The sequence below is a fragment of the Pezoporus occidentalis genome, unplaced genomic scaffold (genome assembly GCF_034315485.1).
Source record: "Pezoporus occidentalis ecotype Australia unplaced genomic scaffold, CSIRO_AGI_Poc_V1 ctg73, whole genome shotgun sequence".
Taxonomy (NCBI): Eukaryota; Metazoa; Chordata; class Aves; order Psittaciformes; family Psittacidae; genus Pezoporus; species Pezoporus occidentalis.
In genome coordinates, this window is record NW_026916082.1 from 2,552,660 (window position 1) to 2,577,336 (window position 24,677).

At 41.1% G+C, this 24,677-nt stretch overlaps 1 protein-coding gene across 1 annotated transcript in view; it reads left to right on the forward strand.

Annotated features, from left to right (window-relative positions):
* Nucleotides 1-24,677, forward strand: part of SORCS3 (sortilin related VPS10 domain containing receptor 3) — a 301,150-nt gene that overhangs the window by 204,255 nt on the left and 72,218 nt on the right. Inside the window, exons 6-8 of the mRNA XM_062601930.1 lie at nt 3,679-3,743; nt 10,580-10,698; nt 23,394-23,483. Coding sequence (XP_062457914.1) covers nt 3,679-3,743; nt 10,580-10,698; nt 23,394-23,483 — 274 coding nt within the window. The remainder of the gene's footprint in view (nt 1-3,678; nt 3,744-10,579; nt 10,699-23,393; nt 23,484-24,677) is intronic.

Sequence of the window (24,677 nt, forward strand, 5' to 3'; positions counted from 1 at the left end):
AACATGTGATCCTGTTCTGAAAAGAAGGGAGGAAAGATCTTGTGAAAATCAAGAGCTGCCGTGAGAACAGAAGAGAAAAGCAGCAGCAGAAGATAGAAAAAAGTATCACTTGCTTCCTTCCTAATGGAATCCAGAGGTAGTTTCAATCTTAACTGGCCCGTGATCCTGCATCAGCTGCAACAGTGGCTGCAGGCTCCACGTTTTGAAAACTGCCTTTGCAGCAGTCAAGGAATGTGTCAGCAGGAAAAAACATGACCTTTCCTGTCACTTCTGCCTGCATCCTCTCAGCATTTTCTCATCTGAGTGGTGATAAATGAGCAGGGATTGTGGAGGATGTTGATTTAGTGTGGCTTCTCACAGTGAGAGTGCTTTTTTCCTCCCCATGGCCATCCAAGGCAGCAACATACATGGGTGCATTTTGTGGACCTTGGTTTTATTTATACTCTGGAGTCTGTGCACATACAAAATATAGAGGTGAGCTCTGCCTGCAGCCTTAGGTATGGCTGTGTGGCAGGAAAACTGTTTTCAAGCTGAGCTTAGGCTTGTAAGTGTTGTTAAACACTCTTGTCTCTGTAAACCTCTGAAATAGAGCTGCTTGTCAGCCAGAGAGCCAGGAAGACACTTCCTGGCCACCCCAGTCTGTGGGCTCCACTTGGCTTTAGAGGACATGGAAAGGAAATGGTAAGTCAGGGGATGGTGTAATCTCTCCTCATCATACTTTACTTGCTCAAAGAGTTTTGAGCAGTGAGTCTTCCAACTGTTTTTCAGAGAGATAATGTATGAGAAAATATAAGCCTGTGAAGGTGTCTTTTGTTGATGCTCTTGTATTGCCACACCTGAGAGTTCACTGCAGTGAGTTCTTAAGACTAGAGAAATTACTACATGGGATAAAGGAATAGCTTTTTGGAGCAGCTGTACTCCAAAATCTGCACTCTCGTCTTGCTCATTCCACTGCCTGACTTTTTTTGCGTTCTTCATGTAAAGCTTCTCCAGACAAATGGTGAGAGATCATTTACTGAAAATGCCCGTATTCAGGAGTCAGAGCACTGCAAAGCAAAGCTGTGTTCTTTGCCAGTGGGAATAGGCAAGGCATGAAAAAACAGCATTGATTGGGGATTTGTTTTGCAATCAGAGTCTTTGATATAAGAAGATGATCTAAGGTATCGTTTGGGAGACGGAAGAATGACCGATGCAGTTAACTTTACAGGCTTCTTATCTGCCTGCAGATAACAGGAGCTTGTCATGCTTTTGGCTTGCAGGAGATTGCTTTGTGAGCTTTTCTGCTTGAAGTACAGTATTTGGTGAGCAGAGGAGTACTAGGGGGTGCTGTGTCCTGGTCCTGTTTTTGTCGTTGTTTTGAAAAGAGCCATCAGACTTGTCAAAACTAATTAAGGAAACAAGAAGGTGGCACTGGCACACTCAAGCTAGAATGAGATGTTTCAGGAGACTCCTGTTGTCCCCTGATGCTCACTTAATAGGCATTATGAGTAGATCCACAGAGCTTATGTATGCAAATGCGCAGTGGTAATGAGTATTTTGGAATCTGGGAATACTTAGGTTCTTCTAATTCCAGTCCCTTTTAAAATTAATGGTATTGTGGCAGATGGATGTTTCTTGTTCCCTGGGCCAGGAGTAGGTTTGCCCCATTGCTGTAGGAGGAGGGACTCAGGAGGTGTTGTGGTGAGCAGGGCAGGCAGTCTAGTGTTGTGGTGCTAGGGCACAGCAAATGGCTCTGGGTAGAAGGCTGGTGTCTGGCTTCCAGGAAGAAGCCTGGAGAGTGGGTGCCCCAGGGGAAGGCTGGATTTCAGTAAGGAGCCTGTTGGGAATGGCTGTGGGGCAGGTGCCTAATGCGATCCCAACCAACACCTAAAAGTACTGAAATTACCACACTTCCTTTCATAAAGTTGTGATGGATAGAGGTGTTGGTAAGCATGTACCTCTGTCCCTATTGGCATGGAAGTGGGAGTCATGACTGCTGAACACCTGAAATGACAGCATTTAGGACTACTTATGGGAAAAAGGCAGAAAACTTCTGCTGTGGACTAGAAGGGTGTGTGCCCTTTCTATGGATATATTAGGAAATAATGTTGCTGCACACCATCATGTTTTTCACTGACATTGTAAGGAATTTCTATTTGTCCTACTGTCACTTTTAACTGTGTGCAGATACTTGGAAGATTTGACACCAATAATTACACAGTCACAGGGACTCAGGCGCATTCTGGCATCCTTACCAATAACAGGCAGCGCTTTCTTCCCTATGGGATCACCCTGAAACTGATGGTAGCGATTAAGGAGCAGACTATTTCTCACTGGAAGTAGAATGATGAAAGCCCTGCCTGTGTGTGGCTTTGCTTTGTTGTGTTGGGGTTTCTTGGCCACAATTCTCAGTGTGTTGTGAATGGACTTGCTATTGATGTGGGGCTCTAGTTAACAAGCAGTGCCAGTTTCAGTTACCTACACAGTGGGTCATAATGTAGTTGTTTTGATATTTGCAGCACTGGCGGAGCTTAGCTGAACTCTGGCACATTCATATATTTGTCATTGCTTCAATTGCTGTGTTTTTTGTGAGAGCCACAAAAATGTATCGAAGCATCTGTATTTTGTTCTTTTTTTCTTCTTCTTTCTTTTTTTTTTTTTATTTTTAATGTTTTAGCTGTTGATGCCCCAAGGATGAAAGAAGCAAAAGATTGTGATAAAAGTGTATTAGAACATTAAGGAATTGTGAACGTTGGCTGGCTCAGAGGGAATCTATTATTTACAATCTACTGTATCAAATTCAGCTTCACAAAATTAGAAACTGATTTTTGTCATTGTCCCTTTTTAATCTAACCCTTTGGTTAACTTAGAAGAAGCAGCTCCATAAATCACATGGACATTTATGGATATTTTTTTTTCCCCTGCCAGCCATTGCTAGGACTAAATGTTCATCTCCCAGCCAGGACACTAATAACAACATTTCTGTTCTGGGCTTGACTTTTGCTGGGCCAGAAGGAAAACTGTCTTTGTAATGTGCCTTGCAAAACATTTTCAGGGAGTAAAATAACAATGCACAGGAAAATTTTACTTGAGGTGCTTGGGTTTCAACTACTGAGGTTAAAGAAACTCATTATGCCTTTGTTTCATGATTATCAAGGGCTAATGCATGGGATAATGGGGTGAATAATTATTACTAGGATTGTTTTTGTCACAAGTTCACCATATATATGTACATTGCTGTTCTTCTGAAGATGGGGAAACTGAGATGGTAGCAGAATTGCCCAGCTAAAGAAGGTCAGATCAGTCTCTCATGTCACTATTCAGACAAGTAAGACCCCTTTTAGTGTGCTTTCTATAATCATGGGGCTGCTGTGCCCTTGTCTTTCCTTCAGTATTAAAACAGATGTCTGGTTTTACTGGATATTGCAACCAGCTTGCTTTGTGTCCCCAAGAATGGTCATTGTAGTCTTGATCTTGTAGACAAGGGCTACGCAGGTTCACCCACCAGCGCCTGGGAAGGTGTCTATCTTATAAACACAAAGGAGACAAGCTGGTAGGAGGTAGGGATCTACATACCATGTGTCACAAGTTAGATTTGAACTGGTTTTGCTTTTCCTCACCCTCTCTCTGATTGAAGAGCTAACTTGGCTTTTAGCTAACTTTGCTGCCTTCTTTCTCTCTCTTTTTGCCCCCAACCAGGTCGGTGGCTGGTTTGGATAAAGAGCCTGACCTTGTGCACATGGAAGCCCGGACTGCTGATGGACGTGAGTGCCTGCAGCCAGTGCTGAAAAAGTGGGCTTTGGGAGTGGGAATGGAAATTCGCTCTACTTATTTTGTCTCCCCATTTACATTTTGATTGATAGGAAAGATGTTGGTCATGGGGTTTGGTGTGAGGGGTTTGGTGTGAGGTATACTCCTATCTTTAGCCCCTGCCTGGGGGGAAAATTCAGAGGCTGCAGGGCTTGTGTCTGTGGAGAATCCGGGCAGAAGCACAATCTGTTGGGTTAAGGAGCTTTCTATTTGCTCCCTATTTAGCTTTTTCAGTGTCATGTACTTTACATGAATCATAGGGAGTTTGGCTACCAGCCCTGTGCAGTGCAGCCTCTGTGCATTTCCAGAGGTGTTCAGAACAGCTGTGGTGTACCTGGGAATTTGAGAAATCGCCTGCCATCAGATTTCTCTCCTGGCCAGAATGTCCCTATGCCCCAGGTACCTTTAGTCTCACAATGAAAGTATTTTTCAGTCTTGCTCATGATGTATGAATAGGTGCTCCATTCACAAACATTACAGGCCTTGAAAAGGTGCCTGGATCTGATGTAAGACGTAGAAAATATATAATTCTTAACCCCTCACTGAAATGAATCTAGTCACATTTGCAGCAGAATAGATTCCTATGTAATTAACCTCCAGCGAAGAAGACGGTGTTAGAAGCAAGTTACTTTTTCTATCACTCTCTCCAAAGTGGTTTAGCTATTTCTCACAGGAACTACAGCACAGTAATGCATCTGCTCCTGGGCTGGAGCCAGCTTTGCTCCAGCTCAGTGCCACCACAGTAGTGGGACATGTGTCCCTTTTATGCTACAAGGACAGTGCTAGAAAAGCAGCATGGGATTGAATTTATAGAGGATTTATGGGAGGAAAAGGCCTCATTTTTGTTGGCTGCAAACTTTTCTCTGCTTTAGTCAAGTGCTGCATAGGCCAGATGCTGTGTGAACAAGCTCTTGTCTATCAGGGTGGCTTCTCTGAGGCTGTGGATCTTCTAAAATCACTCATTGGCCTCCCACTGCTATTTAGTGATGGCAGCTGAATAAATAACCAAGCAATAAAAGCTTGGGGGTGACAGCTGTTTGTTGAATATGTGGAAAAAGCAAAACAGGCTAGCAGGTGGGTGGGCAAGGTAGGGAGGCTTCTTCAGTACCTTTGTTGCTATGAGAGCTGTGGCAGGGATGCTAGGAAAAGTGGCCAAAAGCAAGCAAAAAAAGCAAGCAAGTAAGCAAACAAACTGCTGATGGAGTTTATTTTCAAACTAAGTTTAAACTTGCTCACCCAGCTGTTTGAATATTGGATATGTCAAGGATGTAGATGCTTTGTTTGAAAGATGTAACCCCAGTTTGCAGACAACTCTCTTCCTTCAGATCTTGTTTGCTGTAGGGGTTTGCTGTTTGTTCTTGTTTTAATGCATAAATTCAGCATTTTGCAGTTGGCAGTTGATGGTATTGAGGGTTTCACTGGAAGTCAGATGTAACCAGGGGTGTCTGCAAAACAGCCCATTGCAAGCCATTGTCCCACCAGAGAGCAGGCACAGGAGAGACCTGGCAGGCTGCGCTGGCCCTGCTGGGGGACAGCACCAGAATGACTCCTTTCCCAGCCAAACACAGCACAACACAACCATGCTGCTCCAATTAGAGTTTCTAAGCCTTAAAACGATATTAGTTTGTGTTACAAAACATTTACTGCCTCAAAGCTATAGCCTCACCTGGTGTGAAATGGTACAGCTCTGTGTACTTAGAAATGGAAGGTTGAATGTCTCTCCTAGTTGGCTCTGTAACCAAAATGGGTTTTCATGCTCTCAGTGAAATGGCTGAGGCACTTGTACCTGCTGGAAGATGGGCCCCTGCAGTTACTTCCCCTTGATCAGAAAGTTTCTTATGAAAGTTTCCCTCAGTAGTTGGGAAAATGAAGGGGAGTATTTCTTAATGCCTCTTAGGTCAGTCTGGTGTCTCAGTCACTTGATGTATTAACAGGCATGGATTTGAGTATTTTGCCATTGCTCACTTCAGGTACAAGAATCCACACCTTCAATGTCCTTAGAGACTTGAAAAATACATAGTTCTTCTAGAGGGGACATTTGTCTTTCCTTTTCTGATTTTCTTTGTGCTTTCCATTTAAAAAAAAATAAACTGGGGGGCAAATGATATTTAAGGTTATGCTCCTGGACTTGATTCTTTTTTCTCCTTCATTTAGCAGTAATGGGACTGAAGAACATATCTAATACTGATTCAGACACTAGAGCCTGAAATATGCTTTGTGTCTGGGAACAGGTGGTGGGGCATGATAGAGTCTTGTTTGCCCAGTCAGGGCTGTCAATAAGCTCATGGAGCTGGGAGGTGGAATTCCTGTTCACCACTCTGGTGTCTGTCCTCCAAAATGTCTTGCCTTATGATTTTGTCTGTCCCAGTCATTAGGAATGGTAGGGTCCCTGCAAAAACATCTGCCACAGTGTCTAGTCCCCTTAAATATTTGCTGCTTAAATATAAGAGGCTGCTAATGCTGTTGCCTAGCTGATCTCAAGCTGTTCCTGTCTTTGTGGCAGATGAAGTTTTTAATATATTTTTTGACATCTTGGCAGAGCTATTGTAGCAGAATAATAATCTAGGCTTGCATTTTTAAATTATAAAAACATGTAGGAGCCTTGGGCACTGTACCTTCTGCCTGGGTGTAATAGGCAGCAGCAAGGACAGGTTTGGATGCAAGGGAACTGTTACAAATACACTGACACAAGCACCAGCACTTCTGGGAGAGATATATTAAACTTTCTGATGTTCACTGGGATAATTGTCTCCCCACTCACAGATCCAGTGCAATAAACAGTATTTTAATTAAAGGGAAAAGGGACACACACACACACCCCCCAACCAGAAAGATAAAACAAGGTAACCAGTTCCTGGGGAATAATTACAGTCCTGTCTACATACACAGTTTTTCTTTCCCTTTGGGGGAAAAGTTGTTATTTTTTTCTCCCTCCCATAGTAACCTTCACTGGCAGTTTGTGATTTTAAGTCTTGCCTGCCACCAGGACATGACTTAAGCTGAGCCAGTCTGCCAAAGAGCTCGTCTCCATCAGCTACCCTTCTCCCTGTAGTGATGCTTGCCAGCCATGCCTGCTTCCAGCTGCCTTGTTGATGCTGCCAGGAAGGAGCAGCCCTTGCTGTCCTGTGTCTCTGTAAGTCACAGTAACCTGCACTTAAGGCTGCCCTTTGCATCCTTCATCATAGTGACAGGGTTGACTGTTTCAGTGTCTTCCTTCAGAGACCCACATCTTTGCGTATTACCTACCAGAGAAAGCCTCTTGTGTGCTCCTGCTTCCTGCCAAAGCTGTCATGACTGGTAGGAAAAGAAGAGGCTTAGTAGGTTGGCTTATTTCACCAGTTTATCACTGCAAATTTCAAGAAATTGTTTCAGTTTCATTACTACTAAAAAGGGTAAAAATACACTCCAGATTCTCAAGATGAAGACCATGTTAATTAGCAATGGGGAGGCATTTCTTGCTCAACTGCAACATGGCTGCATGTCTGAGAAAGCCATTCCCTAATCTTAAGTGAGATAAGTTGGTGGGAAGGATTTGTGTGAAGTTATGGATGTTGTGATTTGAGCTGCAGGAAACCCTCCAGGCTGCTTGATGTCCATATTGCCTCATTCACAGATGGGCTGAGAAAGTAGCTGGATGCTGGTTTATAAGCATAGGAAGTTTTGAGGCTGTCTAGGAAATGGGCAGCTCTTCTCAATTCCTTTTGTGGTAGAATGTAATTAAACAAAGAAACAAGCAAACAAAAATCCCACAAAAAACCCAAACCAAACCAAACCCCCAGTGCCAAAATCCTCCAATCTCGATGTTGTGTGGGACAATATATAAATTGAAAATAATCCCTGTGTAGAAGCCAAACTCCCTTAAGGCATAAACTTCCCACTTAAAGGTAAACAAAGCTTTAAAGGCGTAGCTTGGGCACATGCCACCTGCTTCTCTGGGCAGCTGTCCTTTTTCCTTGTGGCTGTGCAAATCAGGGCTGAAAAGTTAACCCCTTTCAGAGAAGGGGGGGATAACAGCTTCTCTCTTAACTGACATTTACACTGAGGACCCTGTAGTTTCTATATAGTGTAAGATGTGCTTTGTGAATGGGATGGTAGCTCATGAAGAGGTCGTACCCGTCAAGAAGCTTAAGCAGCATCTTGGGATTGTTTCTTGCTTTGAGTCACAGACAAATGTGAACATATTTTTTACCTGATTTTTGGACATGTTCTAAAGGGAATTATTTTTCATTTTTTTGTGGGGCAGCAGGAAACGAAGCAAGACTTGAACCTGTTTTGATGTCCAAAGGCAGACAGGTTTGAAGATAGGTTTTTTGTGTCTGTGGGTTGGGTTGTTTGGTTTTTTCCATAGCTACCTTGTGCTGTAAAATAGATGAAAATAAGTAAACAAGAGACTAAATTGATAGTGAGCTACCCCCTGCTCCACCACCATCTCTGTGTGAATATTAATCAGGTGCCATTCTTCGAGTATACTTGATTGCTGGTGTAACACACTCAAAATGACACATTTCCCAATAGGCAGGCAGCTAGTTGTCATGTCAACACTTGTGATTTATCTGCATTTTTTTGTGACAGGTTTTTATTCCTCTTCCCATTCTGTCACTCAGCAGCAGCAAATTATCCCCTTTATGAAGGGATAAGAATATCCAAGCGACTGTGTGGGAGAACATACCAGAGGGAATGAGCTTCTAAAAATATGGTTCCTGACCTCTCCTCCTTGCTCTGCCTAATTTTAGTGCTACCTCATAGAACAAGTTAAGGCTGATGAGCTCTTTGGGTAGCTTGATGGTACATAAGACCCTCTTGTTTTCTGAGAAGGTGCTTTTATCCACCGCAAAGATGTCTTAGATTCCATGCTGAGGGGGTAAATAACAGCTCTGGACCAAATGTGTATGTGTCGGTTGATAAAGAACCTTAATTTGTCCCAGCTGAGTGTCTGACCTCTCTACTGCTGCTGGTATCTTTTGCTAGGATAAAGCACAACTCCAATACTCCAGTTATTTGGCACTGTCTCTAGGTCAGATATTTTTCACCATACACTTTAATTACCTCCAGGTACTCTGAGCTGGCACCAGCAACAGTTTCTGCTGCTTTAGCAGCATCAGTGGGACTGTTTTCTTTATTGTACCAGACCTATGCAACTGCTCTGTATCAGCCACGGAGCCCTTATTAACCTCAGATTCCCAGTGCCTCAACCCAGAAGCCCACCTGTGGTCTTTAAATGTGGACCTTTGGTCCTGTGATTGGGCATGAACCTTTATTAGATTAAAGCTTGGTTGTAGTTTGTGACTTTTTTTAGACAATATCTTTTAAAAAGTTACTATTCTTGTTACTAATGCCTCTGACTTGCGTTCTTTTTGCATTCTTAAGATTCTGTTGGTGGGATGAGGCTTTGGAAAGGGAAACTGACAGTTTGTGAATCTTGTCTTTGAACTGGGAAAGGCAGCTGAGTGTCAGAGGATTTCAGTTGTGCCCCCCCTGTGCTTTCCACAGAGCCATATTTTGCTGCCACTGGAAAGACATAGACCAAGTGCAATAGGAGGTTTTATGGAATGGAGAATCCTGTAAGCAGCTTTGCTAGGCTAGTTACTGTCCTTTTAACATTCCCTTTTATCCTTTTGGGCTCCATTTGACAGGATCCTTGTTAAAAGGTGCAGTTGTGAACAAAAATCACCGCACTAGGCTCAACCCAGCCCTTATAAACTTACTATTTTCTTCATTGATGGTCTGTCCTTACCCTCTGTAGAAAAGGGAACAAGTGTGTGAATTTAAGAAGCCTGTAGTAGTGTTGCAGTGTAAAAGATATGACCCTTTTATCACTGCAGCTGTCATCTTAGTTGTATTTTCATTTTCTCCCTAATTTCCAGTTTTTAGAAAGGCAATTGAAAGGCAGAGATGGCATACTTAGATTACATACATCCAGAGACACAGTGCCTTGGTTATTCTCTTTCATGAGATCCTTTCTTAGCCTAAGTGAAGTAATGCTTAATCCCCTGCCAATTTGCTGGAGGTGAGCACATCTTTCCTTGCTGCAAGCAACTTTCTGTATGTCTGCCTTTGACTTACGTCTTCCTCATGTTCTTTTCCCAGTCCTATTCCTCTCTCAAGCAATGCCAAGGCCTGACAAGGCATCGCGTTAGTGCGGTGGTCTTATCTTCTCTCTAGACAGAAGTGTTTGATGCCACTTGCAGTGCATATAACTACTGTTGTGACTCTTCAGCTAGTCATGCCATTTCATGTCCATAGTGTTTTCATACTTAGTCTATATTGGCTATAAAGACTTAACTTTGAGAGATGCTTGTAATTTTCACAGCAAAATAATATAATGATGGTTTGGGTTTTTTTTTTGTCTCCTTGTGTGTTACAACCACAATTAAAACCATCAAGGCTGTAGTATTTCAGGGGGAGGATGGGGATACGGTTCCCAACAGGGTAGTGGAATTGATAATTCTACCTGAGTGGCTTTTGAAATCTTCCTCTGCTCCGTATGTTCTCATCATCAATTTTCTGATGCATTTATGATTTGTATCCTCCACTTATGGTTTAAACTCCAATATCCTGAGGGCCGTCTGCACAATGGGGAAGGGAATGATGGGTGTGGAAGTATGTTGTATTTCTGACTCCAGAGAGCAGTTACATTTTTAAAGGCTGGAGGTAGATCATGCAGTAACGATCTATCCAGTTGGAGCTGAGGTTGACTTCCCTTCAGAGACCTTTTTTAAAGCTGCTGCTGACATTTGCAGACAACAGGCTCCTACATGGGCATTTCTCATGTATGCGTATTCTGTTACAGACACACACTATTTGACCTGTCGGATCCAAGAGTGCTCGGAGACCAAAAGGAGTGGGCCATTCTCGCGCTCCATTGACATCAGCTCCCTTGTTGTTCAGGATGAATATATCTTCATCCAGGTATGCTGGCTTGGTACAAATGTGACATGAATTCCGTCTCTGTGAGGTACTTGTTCTGTGCAAGAGAGGAGGTGTATTTTTAGGGCCACAAGTCACGAGCTAGGAGTCTGTACCTGCCTGCTGTAGATTGGCAATACAATCTGGGACAAAACAGTTGATTTCTCTGCTCATCACTTGTGTCTTGGTGAATCTAATATATTTTGTAAGTTCAATCACCAGTAATCACAATGGTCCATGATGTTCACAGAAGCTCTAATTTGCTGTTGTGTCTACTTGGATGACACAAAGAAGCTACTGATGAAGTGGAGAGAATAGAGGAGAACAGAGGAAAGGTGTGAATGATCATTTTAACAAATTGAAAAGTTTATGCTGATTTGACAGTCAAGTAGTGCTAATGGAGTGAACAAAAACTTACAGTAGGAGGTAAAATGGCAGAAAAATTGGAAAAAGATGTTATAGGGCAATTTCAAAGTGAAAGATGGCTGTTTGTCAGCTAGTTGATGATTTTGGAGATGATGAGAAAGTGACAGGAATTGATTGAGAAACTTCTTGGTTTTGAGATTTTCTGGGATCTTGTGTGCTGGATGTGGAACAAGGCTACCTCTCCCAGTTTCATACCTGGGGAAGTGTAAGAAGGAATAACACAGTATGGAAGAACACTTCCTGAACATGAGCCAGGTTGTAGAAAGTTCATGGGGCACAGAGATTGCAGACGTGATGATGTCAACTGCTTGTCACCAGTGCTGAAGAGGAGGGATGAGATGAGATGGAGCTTGGATTCAGGTAGTACTGAAAACACCCACTCTTCCTTTTTTGAGCAGCCCTGGGTTACATTAAGCTCCTATTTTACTTCCTTGATGGAACATTTTTCATTAATGTCTCACAATTATGAAAAAGTTCTGCTCTGTTTATTGTGAAATTTTCTTAGAAATGGGAGTTTAAGTGGGAAGGCTGATAATTCTGTGCTGGGATTTGGTGGAGGACAGGATCTCTGTGACCTGGAAGGACTACACAAAAACTGCATACACTTGAGTAACACCAGAAAGCTTCTTCCTTGTGTAGGGAGTCTGCTGCTCTGGAGATCACTGAATGCTAAGGGAGCCACAGCTCCCCTCATTCCTGCAGGAAACCCAGCCTGCTACTGCTTCTTTTGGCATCCTGAGAAGACCTGCATCTAGGAAACACTGAGCATGTAGCTTTTGCAACATAGTCATAATTTGGCTAGAGGCTTTCCAATTGGAAAATGCTCTACTCTCCAAGGACTATTTCAGAGAGACTCTCTTAATCTGGTAGTTTATGTCTGAGGGCATTGTGGAACGTGCAGTTCTTTAAGGCTAGCATGAGGCTTTACAGATGTTTCTTATTCCTCAGCTCCCACCTGTGTTAAAACAAGGGATTCTCTGTTTAGAAATGTGAACTCTCATTGAGAACATTTGCCTAGTATGCGTATTCCTCTACGTCGAATCAGCAGTGAGCAGCTCAGGCTAATAGCTGCTAATTGCTTCAAGTTAAAAAAAGGAGTGTGTGTGTATACAAAAACATGCACGTATGTATATGTGCCTTGACTATCCTTAGCAGGGTTTTATTATAGCTTAATGGGTGTTTGAAATTAAAATTATATAACCCCACTTTTAAATGTTAAATATGCACTGTCCTGGGTTCAGCTCAAACCATGACATACACACTGAATGTTTCTGCTGCATTGGGCAGGAGGCTCTACCTTTCACGCTTGTCTTTCACTTTCCCTCTTTTTTGTGTCACACTTGCAGGATTTCTGACTGTCCAGCAGCCTGTAAAAAGTGGCTGCAGAAACTGGGCATGGATTGAGTCCATGTAGTACTCGAGTAACCCGTGGGCACTTCAGATTCACGGCACACACCTCTCTGAGCCGAAGGTGTGTTAAATCCACCATGTCCAGCATATGGTGGATAGCTATGCAGAATGTTTGCTTGGTACATATGTAGGAGGGCTGATATGTCCTGGATGTATTAGTCTTACAAGCTATGTGATATGGTTGCCTATTATGGGATGCATCGGACTGAATGTGTGTGCAGTGTCCCGTGCGTATCACTCAGTCTGGATAATCTTGGACAGAAATATGGGAGACAGCACTTTTGAATTTCAAATATTAGAGTTGAATAAATAAATATCAAATTAAATGCTAAGAATCTGGTGAGGTTTAATAGCTGCATAAAGGATGGGGCTGTGAGTTCTGATCTGTCTGTGCTGGGACGAATCAGAAGTAATGTCTTGGAGTAGAGAAATGAACTAGTTTCTTTTAATTTTTGTCATACAAGCAGTACAATTTTATCCTAAACAGGTTGATCAGAAGTGTGTGGAAAGATCAAAACCTTTGGGGGGCAATTTGTCTCCTATTGCACTTATTGTGGGTCTCTCTGAATATTGCTTTCCCATTAATATTAGAAGGAAGCTAAGTATAGCTTTATGACAGCTAAAATGAAGGAAGATGAATCCCAGCTATTGATATCAACATTTTAGATTGTCTGCATAGTTATTTACGAGTGAATATCCATTCTAATCAAGTTGATGAACAGGCCTGTGGTGTAAGAATCTTGGGAAGCATTAACTTGTGTAACTGGGCACTCAGAGCAAATGTGATACTGTGGTGCATAATGGGTAGGGGAAAGAAGAATACGGAAGATGTTATAGTTCTATTATAAATCAAATGATTCCTTATCATGTGGAATGCTGTTGTGCAGCACTTCTGAAAGGATCTTGCAGAATTGCAGTGCAAAAAAAGAAAATGAGAATAATCCTTGAAAAAACTTGCCCATGAAGAGAGTTTGAAAAGACAGGGACTGGTACCAGGCAAAGGAGATAAATAACAGCACATGATGAAAAATGTAAAAGGTAATGAAGAAGGAAGGAAGAAATAGCTACTAAGAAAGAGTAGGAAGAATTCTTATGAATAAAACAGTAGGTGATCACTCTGAATTTATTGACTTACTTTCTATTTGATTGATCAATAATTATTTAAGGATGCCTAGCGTATCACTAAGATGGGATAATTCTGCATAAATTGATATATCAAGAGAAAATTCTACTCTCTATTGTGCAAATAAGTTTTCTTTTGGTTCACAGGATTGCTCTGATGTAGCCAGGAGCCAGTTTCATCATCATCTTTCATGGTTAATACTTAAAATTCATGCAGCTTACAAAACAGGTCATTTATTTGTGAGAAAACCTTGGAATATGTCTGAATTTATTTATTGTACCAAATGGAGCTAAGTTGATGAGCAACTTTGCCATTAAGGTCAGTGTCAGTTGTGTTCAATTATATAGCTGTGCGGTAGTGAAGCCCATGCTTTCTCTACAGCTGTAATGTGCCATTCTTTATAGCTGTACAACATCTTTCCTTATTGGTGCCTTTGAGTACACGCTAGTGAGATAGTAGCACTTTCTAAACTTAGGTGCAGAGATAACCTGCAGCTGCCTATAAGATTTGACATCCTGACAATTACCTGAACTGCTACGGTATTCTTATGTTCAGAGCCTACATTATAAGACCCAGGGGTCAGGGATAGTCTTTTGTTTTATGGATGAATCTAGTATATTGATATTTTGAAGAATTGCTATGGTAAAAATGAATCACAGGGGGAATTCTGGGGAAAGTGTTTTCCAAGCAAGTCTTATATCAAGGTTTCTAATGGAATTACTCAAGTTGCTGAAAAGAGTCTAAAATGCAGTAGGCTGTAATGAAAATGGGAATTATTTTTTCAGGAAATTCTGTTTTGAGTGAGAAAGCATTGTTTGAAGGAAAACTTGTTATTTCCCTATAAGTAAACAAATAACGTTAATGCTACTTAGTTCTTTAAAGAGAAGAGCCATAACAATCTGTGTATATTTCCCTGCCAATGGATGAAAACATTCCACTGAAAATGAATGAAAGCATGAGCAAATGTCATCACTTATTGCAGGGAGTGAGGAAAGTCTTGTCCAAAAAAGCCTCAGTACAATGTTGCTTATTTGTGGTGGCGTGAGAATGCCTAAGGGGGTATGAGTATGACAGTGCATTCACTGGAAATCAGCTTTGCTCTGGGACAGTGGTTTCTGCAGAAAGCAACTTTTCTGTGGACAGACCTACAGCTGCCATAGGGACCTAATTGCTATTGGAAGTAGTTGCCCCAGTTACCCAAAGGTTATGAGCAAGCTGTCTCAGGTGCAACAGCTCTGTGGTTCTGCTGGAGTCCCATGCTGGATGAGCCTGGTTGCTGGCAAGGACTGATGACATTTCCAGGGCACTGGTGCAGACCCGCATAAGGAATGTATCTTCACACAAAACCCTAGATATTGGGAGAGGAGCAATAATAATGATTAAACTCTTCAGAATGTGTGGCATGAAGACTGCTGGTAGTACTGCTGTTATAGCACTGGTGGCCTAAGGAGGTAAGAAAGTCAGTTTACAGGGAGAGAGAGCATTTTTTATGAGATTGGAATTGATGGAGTTGTAAAAGGGACAGATAAGCTTTTAGGCATACTCACGAGACCCTAAGGGACTTGAGGAAGGATTTGGTCTCTGAAAATTGTCTTTTTTTCTCTTTTCTGCAGCTATAGATGTAGGTCTCATAAGATACGTTTCCTCCCACTATTAACCTTGCTGTGTTTTCCTTGTATAAACCCTTCAGTGTGTGGCTTTCCTCCCAGAGATCATACTAGTTCTGCTCAACATGCAGTTAACACCGTCCCTGTTTCTTCCTTAAGCTTCTGTCTCTGTCAGTGCTTGGAGACCCTTAGGGTAACTTTGGCCTTTTTGATTTGAACTGGCTGTAAGTCAACACAAGGATGTGTAGATGGGTGATCAATACCTATCTTCATTGGTTTTTATGTCTTTATTTTTCTCTACTATCCCAAGAGAGTGCAGCTGAAGTCAGTCTTAAAAGTAGCTCAGACTTTCAGCACTTTCCATGGCAATGACAAAGCCACTGGGCATGGAAGACTTCTCCTGAGATTTAGAAGCTGGTTTGGATTTGGGGGTGATGCCTGTTTTCTCTAGCAGGCCAAACAAATGCCTTTGGAGATGAACACTCTCAGATCTGCCTTTGGCTGGTGGTCTTACCTCAGAAGGACAAGGAATAAATGACACCTTCAAGCTCTGACTGGAAAGGGTTGCTGGCTGTTTGCTTCAGATGCCCTGATCCATTTCCACTTTAAATGTGAAGTTCTATGTGCCATTAACCAGAGAGCACTTCCCAAGGCCTTCAAAGAGTAGGAACATGGGTGCCCCTTCTTTCCACTCCAATGGCAGAATTTATCATGGTGTTTAACTGAAAGATGAAATTCATAAGAGGCTCTTGATTCTCACCTGGCCCCTCTCACCATTTCTTCTCTTGGGAACCTTTCTTGGCAGCTTTCTTTGACATTTTCTACAATTTGTGATTCAGTCTCATGGGATCTGCACAGCTCTCTTTTGACTCCAGATTCCTTCACATCAGGTTGTCCTGGGACATACGTTGGTCCAATGTTCAAAACACTAAGTTGCTCTGGTGGTTGCCCTTTTTTTTTGAGGTTGATGTGATAAAGGAAGGAGTGTGAATGGAGCTGAGAAGAAAGAGTGAGCCTTGGCTGTGATTTATAATCCTGAATGTGGCAGGGTCTGTGGCATTGCTATTTAGAAGCAGGGGATGGTGTTTACTCGCAGCTTGCACATGCAGCAGTGTGAGAGCAGCTGAAGTTCTTATAGATGGCAGGACTTCCACGTTGAATGTGAAAAGTTTAAGTCAAAAACCTCCTTTTTGATAGTGATCATGTATCTGGCTCTTCTTCACCTTCTGAAGTAATTTTGTGCTTAGAAGTCTTTTGCTTAATTCAGAGAGTTGCGCATCAGGGCAGCACCTCAGCCTGCTCACTAGCATGAGTGAGAACGAGCAAGCCCAGAATTTCTCCAGATGTTGTTGAGTGGTTGAGCTAAGTGGGATTCTTATAATACATATCGGAATAATTCCCTTGGTTTAGAGGAGCAAACACTTCTGCCAAAAGCTGTTGAACCAATTCAGTCGTCTTTTGCATCAGAAAAGTCTCCTTAAAACGTATGCAAATGTCAGTATTCACTCACAATCACTGATAGCGTCTTATAGAGCCTATGGATAATACTGCTTTTTTTGGATGCCTGGAGTCTCATCAGAGTGTGACCAAAAATTTCAGCTGAAGTTGTTTGATGAAATTTTTATTTTTTTTTGTAGAAAGCGGATTTTTTTTTTTTATCTGAATCAAAGTCTTTTTTATCAAAGTGATAGATTTATGAGAATTTTTTTTCAGTCTCAGAAAATAAAACTATTTACTATTTATAACCTTAGAACTGAGGTGAGGGGGCATTCTTTTTAGTGTTTTATAAAGGGAAAAAAGAAAAGTTCCTAATTCTATAAGCTAAGTATGTCTAAGCTTAACTCAGAGAAGTAGTTTATTGCTATTAGTGGTTGTAACTGTGGTTGTTTAGGAAAATTTGGAAGTGCTTATTAGTAAGACGTGAGCGTATGTTTCAAGTTTATTTGATATTTAAGGCTAGGCTAAATGAACACGTTTGCTGAATCAAAGTTGGTTATCTGTTGAGCAGACTTCAACCAGCAGCCACAGCTGAGATTGTGCCAATTCATACAGATTCCTGACCTCAGTTCTCAAGCTGTCAATATAATAAGTAGTAAATTTCCTCAGGAATAAAGAAAGAGAAAGATTTAATGTGTTGGGGGTTTTATTTTATTTTATATTTTATTTTATTTTATTTTATTATTTTATTTTATTTTATGTAAAACGTCTCAGCAGTGATTCAAGATAGGAGGGGAGAAATCAAACTTTTATTTCCCAGTCTAGGGCCTTCTCTTTATTTTCATAGAAGCTAAATATAGCATGTTCAAATATATACTTCTTTCCTCCATTTTTTAACTAGGAGCCAAAGGTCTTAACAGAAATCAATCCATGCAATTTATTTTTAACTTCACCCTGCTTAGCTACGATTGATTTTTATCTTTGCGATCGATGGTAGAGAAAACGGCTTGGTGGGACAATGGAGCACTCTCCAACTTGTAGGGTTTGGTCTTCGAGTCTTTTATTGAAGAAATCATTAAAAGCTTATTATGAAACTAATAGGATGAAGACGTTTAAATGATGAACATGATTACACCTGTTTTACTGGTGAATAATACCTGCTACAGCGGATCTTCTCTTGCCCCTATTTAAAATACTGGAGGGCACTCCAGTAAGGGAAATCAATCCATACAGATGAAAGGAAGTGCATCCCAGGTGCTAGTTAAAAGCTTTCCTTAAGGCAAGAGAGGCAATAAGTTGTTAGCTACTTTGTTATTGACTGCTGAGTGCTTTTCATCCATTTCTAGCACTGTTTCATCTTTGCTGTGCAAATATCAGATCTGGAAATTTAACCTAAATCTGTTGAAGAAAAATTATTAACATTTAGTTAGTTAGTTAGTTACTGTTTATACATTTTCTATTTGTGCTGTACCTGTTTTTATCACCCCCTCCTCTCCCCTCACATTTATCAGCAGCTTCTGCAGCTGAAGATGTAAAGGATTACCTTGACAGAGTCATGTGTTTCCTCTGAAGTCCTTCAAAAGGAGATTTAATGTGTACAATTATGCTCCTCTCTTAAGTTGGTTTCTGTGTGAGTAACGTACATTTGCAGCTCTAATATGGCTCATGTTTTGGTGTAACCACACACATTTTCTGTAGGAGTTGCTTTTAAAACAAACAGAATATTTTTACTGAAGATTACTCTGTCCTATAGCTGTGCTGTCACAGCTCTGAGAGGAGAGAGGAGTGATCAGGGACTGGGCCAGTGTAATAAGTGCTCCTTTCTGTTAGCAAATTTCACTGATGACACTCTAAAAAGTGACACATTTTGAAAGCCTGATGAATTTAGCAGGCAGCTTAAAGGTGTTTTGTGCACAGAAACACTAATCCTCAAGTCTCTGCATCACACTCAGGTAACTACATATTGCCTTAATGACTGTGCAGAAGTAATGATATTAATGAAAACCACAGAAACCACAGGGAGATAATTCAGACTAGATGGTACTTATCATGATGTGATTTGTGCTGGGGCAGTGGAAAACTTCAGTACACAGAAATACCTGGAAGATGGTTTGTCCTGGCCATAGTGAATAATCAGGAAGGAAGAACATTGCACTAGGTTCATGCAGATGTGTTCTTCCTCATCTTCTGAATCTCTTCTGTCACTGGGGATAGGCTTGTGAGAGGAAGCACAATTTTTCAATCCTCATGGTGGCAAACCTGTGCAAGGTGTAGACAGCAGCTAGCTCTGATGAAGACCAGAATCCCTCTCTAACTGTGTGAGGCGAGCAGCCTGCCTGCTTAACGTCACCACTCTTCCATGCTTTAATCCACAATTTGGTTTAGCAGATTTTATGCTCACAAGAAGGAGAAAGGCTAACTAAATTTAAAGCGGACAGGAGGGATGCCAGGGCAGCCTATGTAGGTGGAGAACAAATTCAGGATGCCATTACAATACTGATAGTATTTCTCAGCTTTTAACTTCTACCAATTCATTCAATGGTACTGGGAAGGAGGAAATTCTGCAAACAGAGGAAGTTACCTCAGGAAATAAGTGAGGGGATCATCGCAAGTAACATAAGCTATGTACTATCAAGTACTTACTATTGACAAGGAAGTTTAAATTTGGTTCTGTAATAGGCTGAGTTGTCATTTACTATGCTTGAAGTGGGAGGAAAATGACAGGAATCACAAACATCGAAACATGCCTAGTCATTGTGGGTTGCTCTGCGCTATTACTATTAATTCTTTTTTGCTTTCAACATTATCAACAATGTAAAAAGTAGATGACCTGTTCATTAATTGTGCAGGACAAGTGATTGTTATTGTTGCAAACTACCCAGGTTGATAAGCTATGTAGAAAAGAGCCCTCTGTTCTCTTTTAGCCATTGGCTTAGGAAGTGTCCACTGTATGCACATTTTCACTGTTTCTCCACCAAGGCTATGCCTCTAATATGTGGTGTTCCATTGTTAGCATCAGTTCATATTTCTTTAGGCTTTCTGCAAGTTCTTTGAACAACAGGAGGCAGATGGGGTCTTGTTTAGCCCGGGGTCATGTCATAGATTTAGAAGTTCTATGTTTGTTACATCAATACCTACCTTACACTGGAAATAACAGATCCCAGCATCAGCTATCCAAGAAGATGAGAATGAAGCCTGTTACACTGTGGTGCACAGTTCTGACATCATCTATCATGTCTTTATATTCTGGTACTTCATAACTCATCCTGCTTGCTTTCCAAACATTTTTAGATGATGTGTTTTTTTGGTTGATATCTTGCTAAGAGAAAACAAAAATAAACCCCCTCCTCTTAAAGAATCATATTCAGTCATTAAAATGAGAAATAGCTTAGTGTGTTTGTAGACATGTCACAAAAGTTACGAAGATGAATAGATTCTGTGACAGTATTTCTGTATTTCTCTACAGCCTTGTGTACACATTTGTGCTCTGTCCTGTTGCAGGTCAGGAGGCGGGTGAGCCAGCATACTGAAACTTTTAGGGCTTTTGAAGAGAAACTTCTCATGTTTCTGTTCTTATGTGTCGCCTTACGTAAGCAGGACCAGACAATAGTCTTGAAACAAAATGTGGAAGTATTAAAGAAAAGTAGCAGATCTTCCCGAGGAAGAAAGAACACAGGAAAGGAAAGACAGATGTGTTTAATGACAAACACATTTATCCAAAGGAATAATTTCCACCAGCCAGAAGACCAATTAGATGCATAAAATGGAATCCAGAGAAGCAGATTAACAAGCCAGTCATTACCAAAGGAGGAGGAAAAAGACAAACCCAGCTAATTCTGTACTGATCGTGACAGATGAGCTCACAGCAAATAATTGGGTGACATTCATCAAATGTGAACTAAAGAGAGGCATTAGAGGGCAAAACATGATCATAATCTCTGGGATTTACAGTGTTGGAGAGTTTGCTCATAGGAAAAGAAAAAGTTCATCAAAATAAATTAAGTTGGGCTTTCCAAAATTCATTCTCTACCACAGCGCTTGCCAAAACTTTGCTGAAGGCTTGATCATTTTTTGGAACTGTTGTAACTGTGTATGTAAATCATGCAAAGATGAGGTCCTGGCTGGGAAAAGCTTCACACAAATCCTGCCAACAGAATTGTGGGTGGCTTCATATTAACTGGCTCAGAAAGACCACAGACCACAAAGCTTTTGATTTCTCAAACTTTGTCAAGGTGACCTAGTCCAGGTAGAGCACTGAAAGGGAGTTTAGCTAATGCATAATGAACTTAAACAGTGTCTGAATTCTACCTTTCTGCTTTAAAAAAGCACACAAACAAACAAATACAAACAAACAAACAAAAACAAACAAACAAACAAAAAAAAAACAACCCTAAAACCCTCCAGGTAGCAGTTTGCAGCGGTATAAAGCCAAAAAAATCTATGTAAAATCTTTTGAATGTGACAGCCTTAGAATAGATCCTGTCTTGACAGAGAGGAGGGATTTTGATATTTTTGATATGCCCCTGGATATTTCTGCCACACTATGTTCATATGATTAACTTGAAGTTTGTTGAACCATTACCAATGTTAATTGTCATCACACCATTTAGGAAATATGTAATTATTCATATATTGATGTCTGCATCTTAAAGATGAGTTAATGGTCATGTATCAGTCCATCAGAAGAGGTTCTTGCTGCATAGTCACTGGATACATTCAGTCCTGTTTGGGCTCTGCTACAGAAAATGATCTGTTGCTGAAATCATGAGTTCATATGGCAGAGTTATATCATTTGAGAATTTGGATCTTCCACTGGAGGTCAGAAATATCACCATGAGAGGATATTTCAACAACCCCTGTGCTGTTTAGGTAAATATGACCCTAGAAAAAGGATGCTCTTTGACCCTGAAGGAAATTCATTTCATGTGATTCTAAGTGTGGGATCCTTTGGGCAATGCTTATACAACTGATAGAGAGGTACAGTTATTGCAAACATAAATTTTTGCCTTTGAGTTGGACTGAGTGTGAAATCAACTGCATAGTCTGGTCTCTCCTATGAAAACTTGATTTTGGTGTGGATGTCTTAGATGGGAAAGACATCCTTCAGAAATAACACCCACAGCCATTTGGTGAGCCTCACAACTGGAGAGCAGGATGCTGCTGAAATGCTACTGTGGCAGCCCACAGTGCACTTTACATACTGTCAGAGTCAAGTGACCCCTGTTCTCTCCCCATCTGTGCCACTGGCTTGTTTTGAGACCATAGGAAATTGCTCTAGATTTTCATGTCTGTGTTTCTCCTTGACTTTAGGCTATGTGTTGTCTGTGTAGCGTTTGTTTGCTGTGATATGGGTCATTCTTCCATCTTCTTATGTGGTGTGTAATATAATGTTAGTTTTTTTTCTTCTGGGAGCATTAAATGTAGCTATGATAGCATTACAAGGCAAAATGGGAAACAAGCAGAAGGAGAAGTCTTAGTGTAGAAGCCTGTCCTATTTCTAAACTTTCATTTCTTTCCAGTTCTTCAAACTGTCAATAGTAAAACCTTATCTTAAGTTGATTAGATATGAAATTTCATGACCAGTAATACTGTGTCCTTCAAATGACAGCTTCTCTAGGGAAGAAAGCCACTATGTAGAGGTGATATCATTGCTGAGAATATAATTGATGCTATAGCAATATTCTGTGTAAGCTCATTCTGAAATATCACTGTCAAATAAAAGGAAATATATCTAGGAGAGAATCTCAGACCTCTCCATTATTTTTATTGGAAACTTAAGAAGCAACAAATGACATTTCATATAATAGAGAAGTGCTCTGTGTATTGTTTTATCTTAAAATCTGCAAGACTGCCAAACCAGCAGAGTATATGAAATTCACCGATGTAAGCCTTCTTATAGCCAGGCCTGAAATGGTGCCAGAACGAACGCCTACAGCAAGAATGGCTAGTGACAGGTTTAGAATCCCATACTTTACAAATTATCAGGTCTAGCTCTCACTGATACATGACATTTATATGTACCCTCATCACTCAGTCCATAAAACCACAGATTTGGATATCTGTCAGTTCCTCCCCACATCCTCATGCAGAGACAGTAGGATTTCAGAGAAACCAGATTTATAATGACAAAGCGCATCTAAGAGCTTAGCTCCAGCTCTCCAAGAGTGCATTCATTGCATTTATTGTTTGCATTAAATGGTGCTAGTGTGGATCTCTGTTGTCATGTTGGAAGACAATTATGGCCCCAAGTGACTTGCAGTGCAGACATATAAGGCTGAGAAGAGGCAGAGGAAAGAGGTATTATCTCCTTCTTACAGGAAAGGAACAAAAGCACAGAGACTTTAAATTAATTGCCTAAGGTAGTTGTGCTGGAACCATGTAATGAAACCAGATCATCTTCCAGTCAAGACCTTGAATTTTATACCTATTTTTCCCTTTTTCTGAGTTGTTAAAATGATTCTGGATTTGAAGCATTGAGAGACAAAACGGAAAGCTCAATAGCACAGCTTAAATAAATAAAACTTCAGTCCATCAAGTCTGGGAATTTATTTTTTTGAGTTATACAGATGTTTTTAAAGACAGCTGTACAGGTCGTAGAAAAGATATCTGAAAGAAAGGTTCTCAAACCCTCTTAGCGGTGTCAGCATAGGGTGCCTTGGAAGGGTCATCACTCACTTTCTTTGGTGTTTCCACAGGTGACAGCTGGTGGAAGAGCAAATTACTATGTGTCATACAGACGGGAGCCTTTTGCACAGATTAAATTGCCCAAATACTCTCTTCCTAAGGTGAGTTCACCATTTATGAACGCGCACATGTAATATCTTGAATAGCACAGCTTGCCCAGTGGTGAAGCACCTCGATGGGGTTCCTCTCTGGGGAGCTCTTTTTGTTCTGCTACTCGAATGATCTTTCTTAAATATGGATCTGGGATCTTTACCTCTCTCTGCCTTTGATTAATGAGTGTTTCAGGAAAAGCAGTTTCTTTTTTCCTCTGTAAAGAGCAAATGTGAATTAACAGGAACCTCAGAAAATAGAGTTCAAACCAACTTCTCCTTGACCAGTCTTCTATGAACACCTTTCCTCAGTCCTACTCTGGTTTTTATTAATGATTTCACTATAAGCCTGACCATGACACTGAGGGTCCTGGAGAACAGTTAGGATGCTGAGCACTACTTCAGTCTCCATACAATGAGAGAATCACAGCGTATAGCAGTTCCATTGTCCCCGTCTTATGGCTGGATGTTGCCAAGAAGTCATAAAGGTTGAGTAAGCTCCCTGAAAGTTATGCCTTACCAATGCTTTGGACACACAGAACCTCTGTGTGATGATGCTTAGGAGATGACTGAGATGAGCTGAGATTAACATTGACTGGCAAAGCTGGGAGGGAAAAAGAGAGGGAAGTTAGTACTTCTCATATGTGCCTAGATTTACCTTCTTAGGTATTAGCTTTCTACCAGATCAAATGGTGCAAGCTTCAGAAAGGAGAATATGTCCCTGCAATCACACCCAGATTCCGTACTATAGCCATTGTTTGCGATTGTGTAGAACAGAGGGAGCCAACCTCTCCAGTGCCTTGGCTGGAAGTAAGTTTCTCAGTTGGTGATGGGCAGCTGAGACTACAGTTGCTCTTTGGAACCTTGGAACTACCATTGTGGGTATTGTCATAGGAGGCTGCTAATCAACATTCCTGGATTTCCCCTTGCTTACACAAGTGAAAATTTTGGTGAGATAACTGTTAGATAGTTGGCTAGATTTGCCTTGTGGGCTGGATGTACTGTTCTGATGCCTGTGGGATACCTGCAGCCTAGCAGATAACAGCACATTTGCTTTAACTTTTACCTGAAAACTTAATAGTTGCAAGAAATTTGCATCTCAGTTTCTTTCTGTTTGGGTTGATAACAGCATGCTGACACTTGGATAGCACAAATGTAGTTTCTTCTGTTTGTCACTCCATGGTGGTGGTGTGGGATTCGGAATGT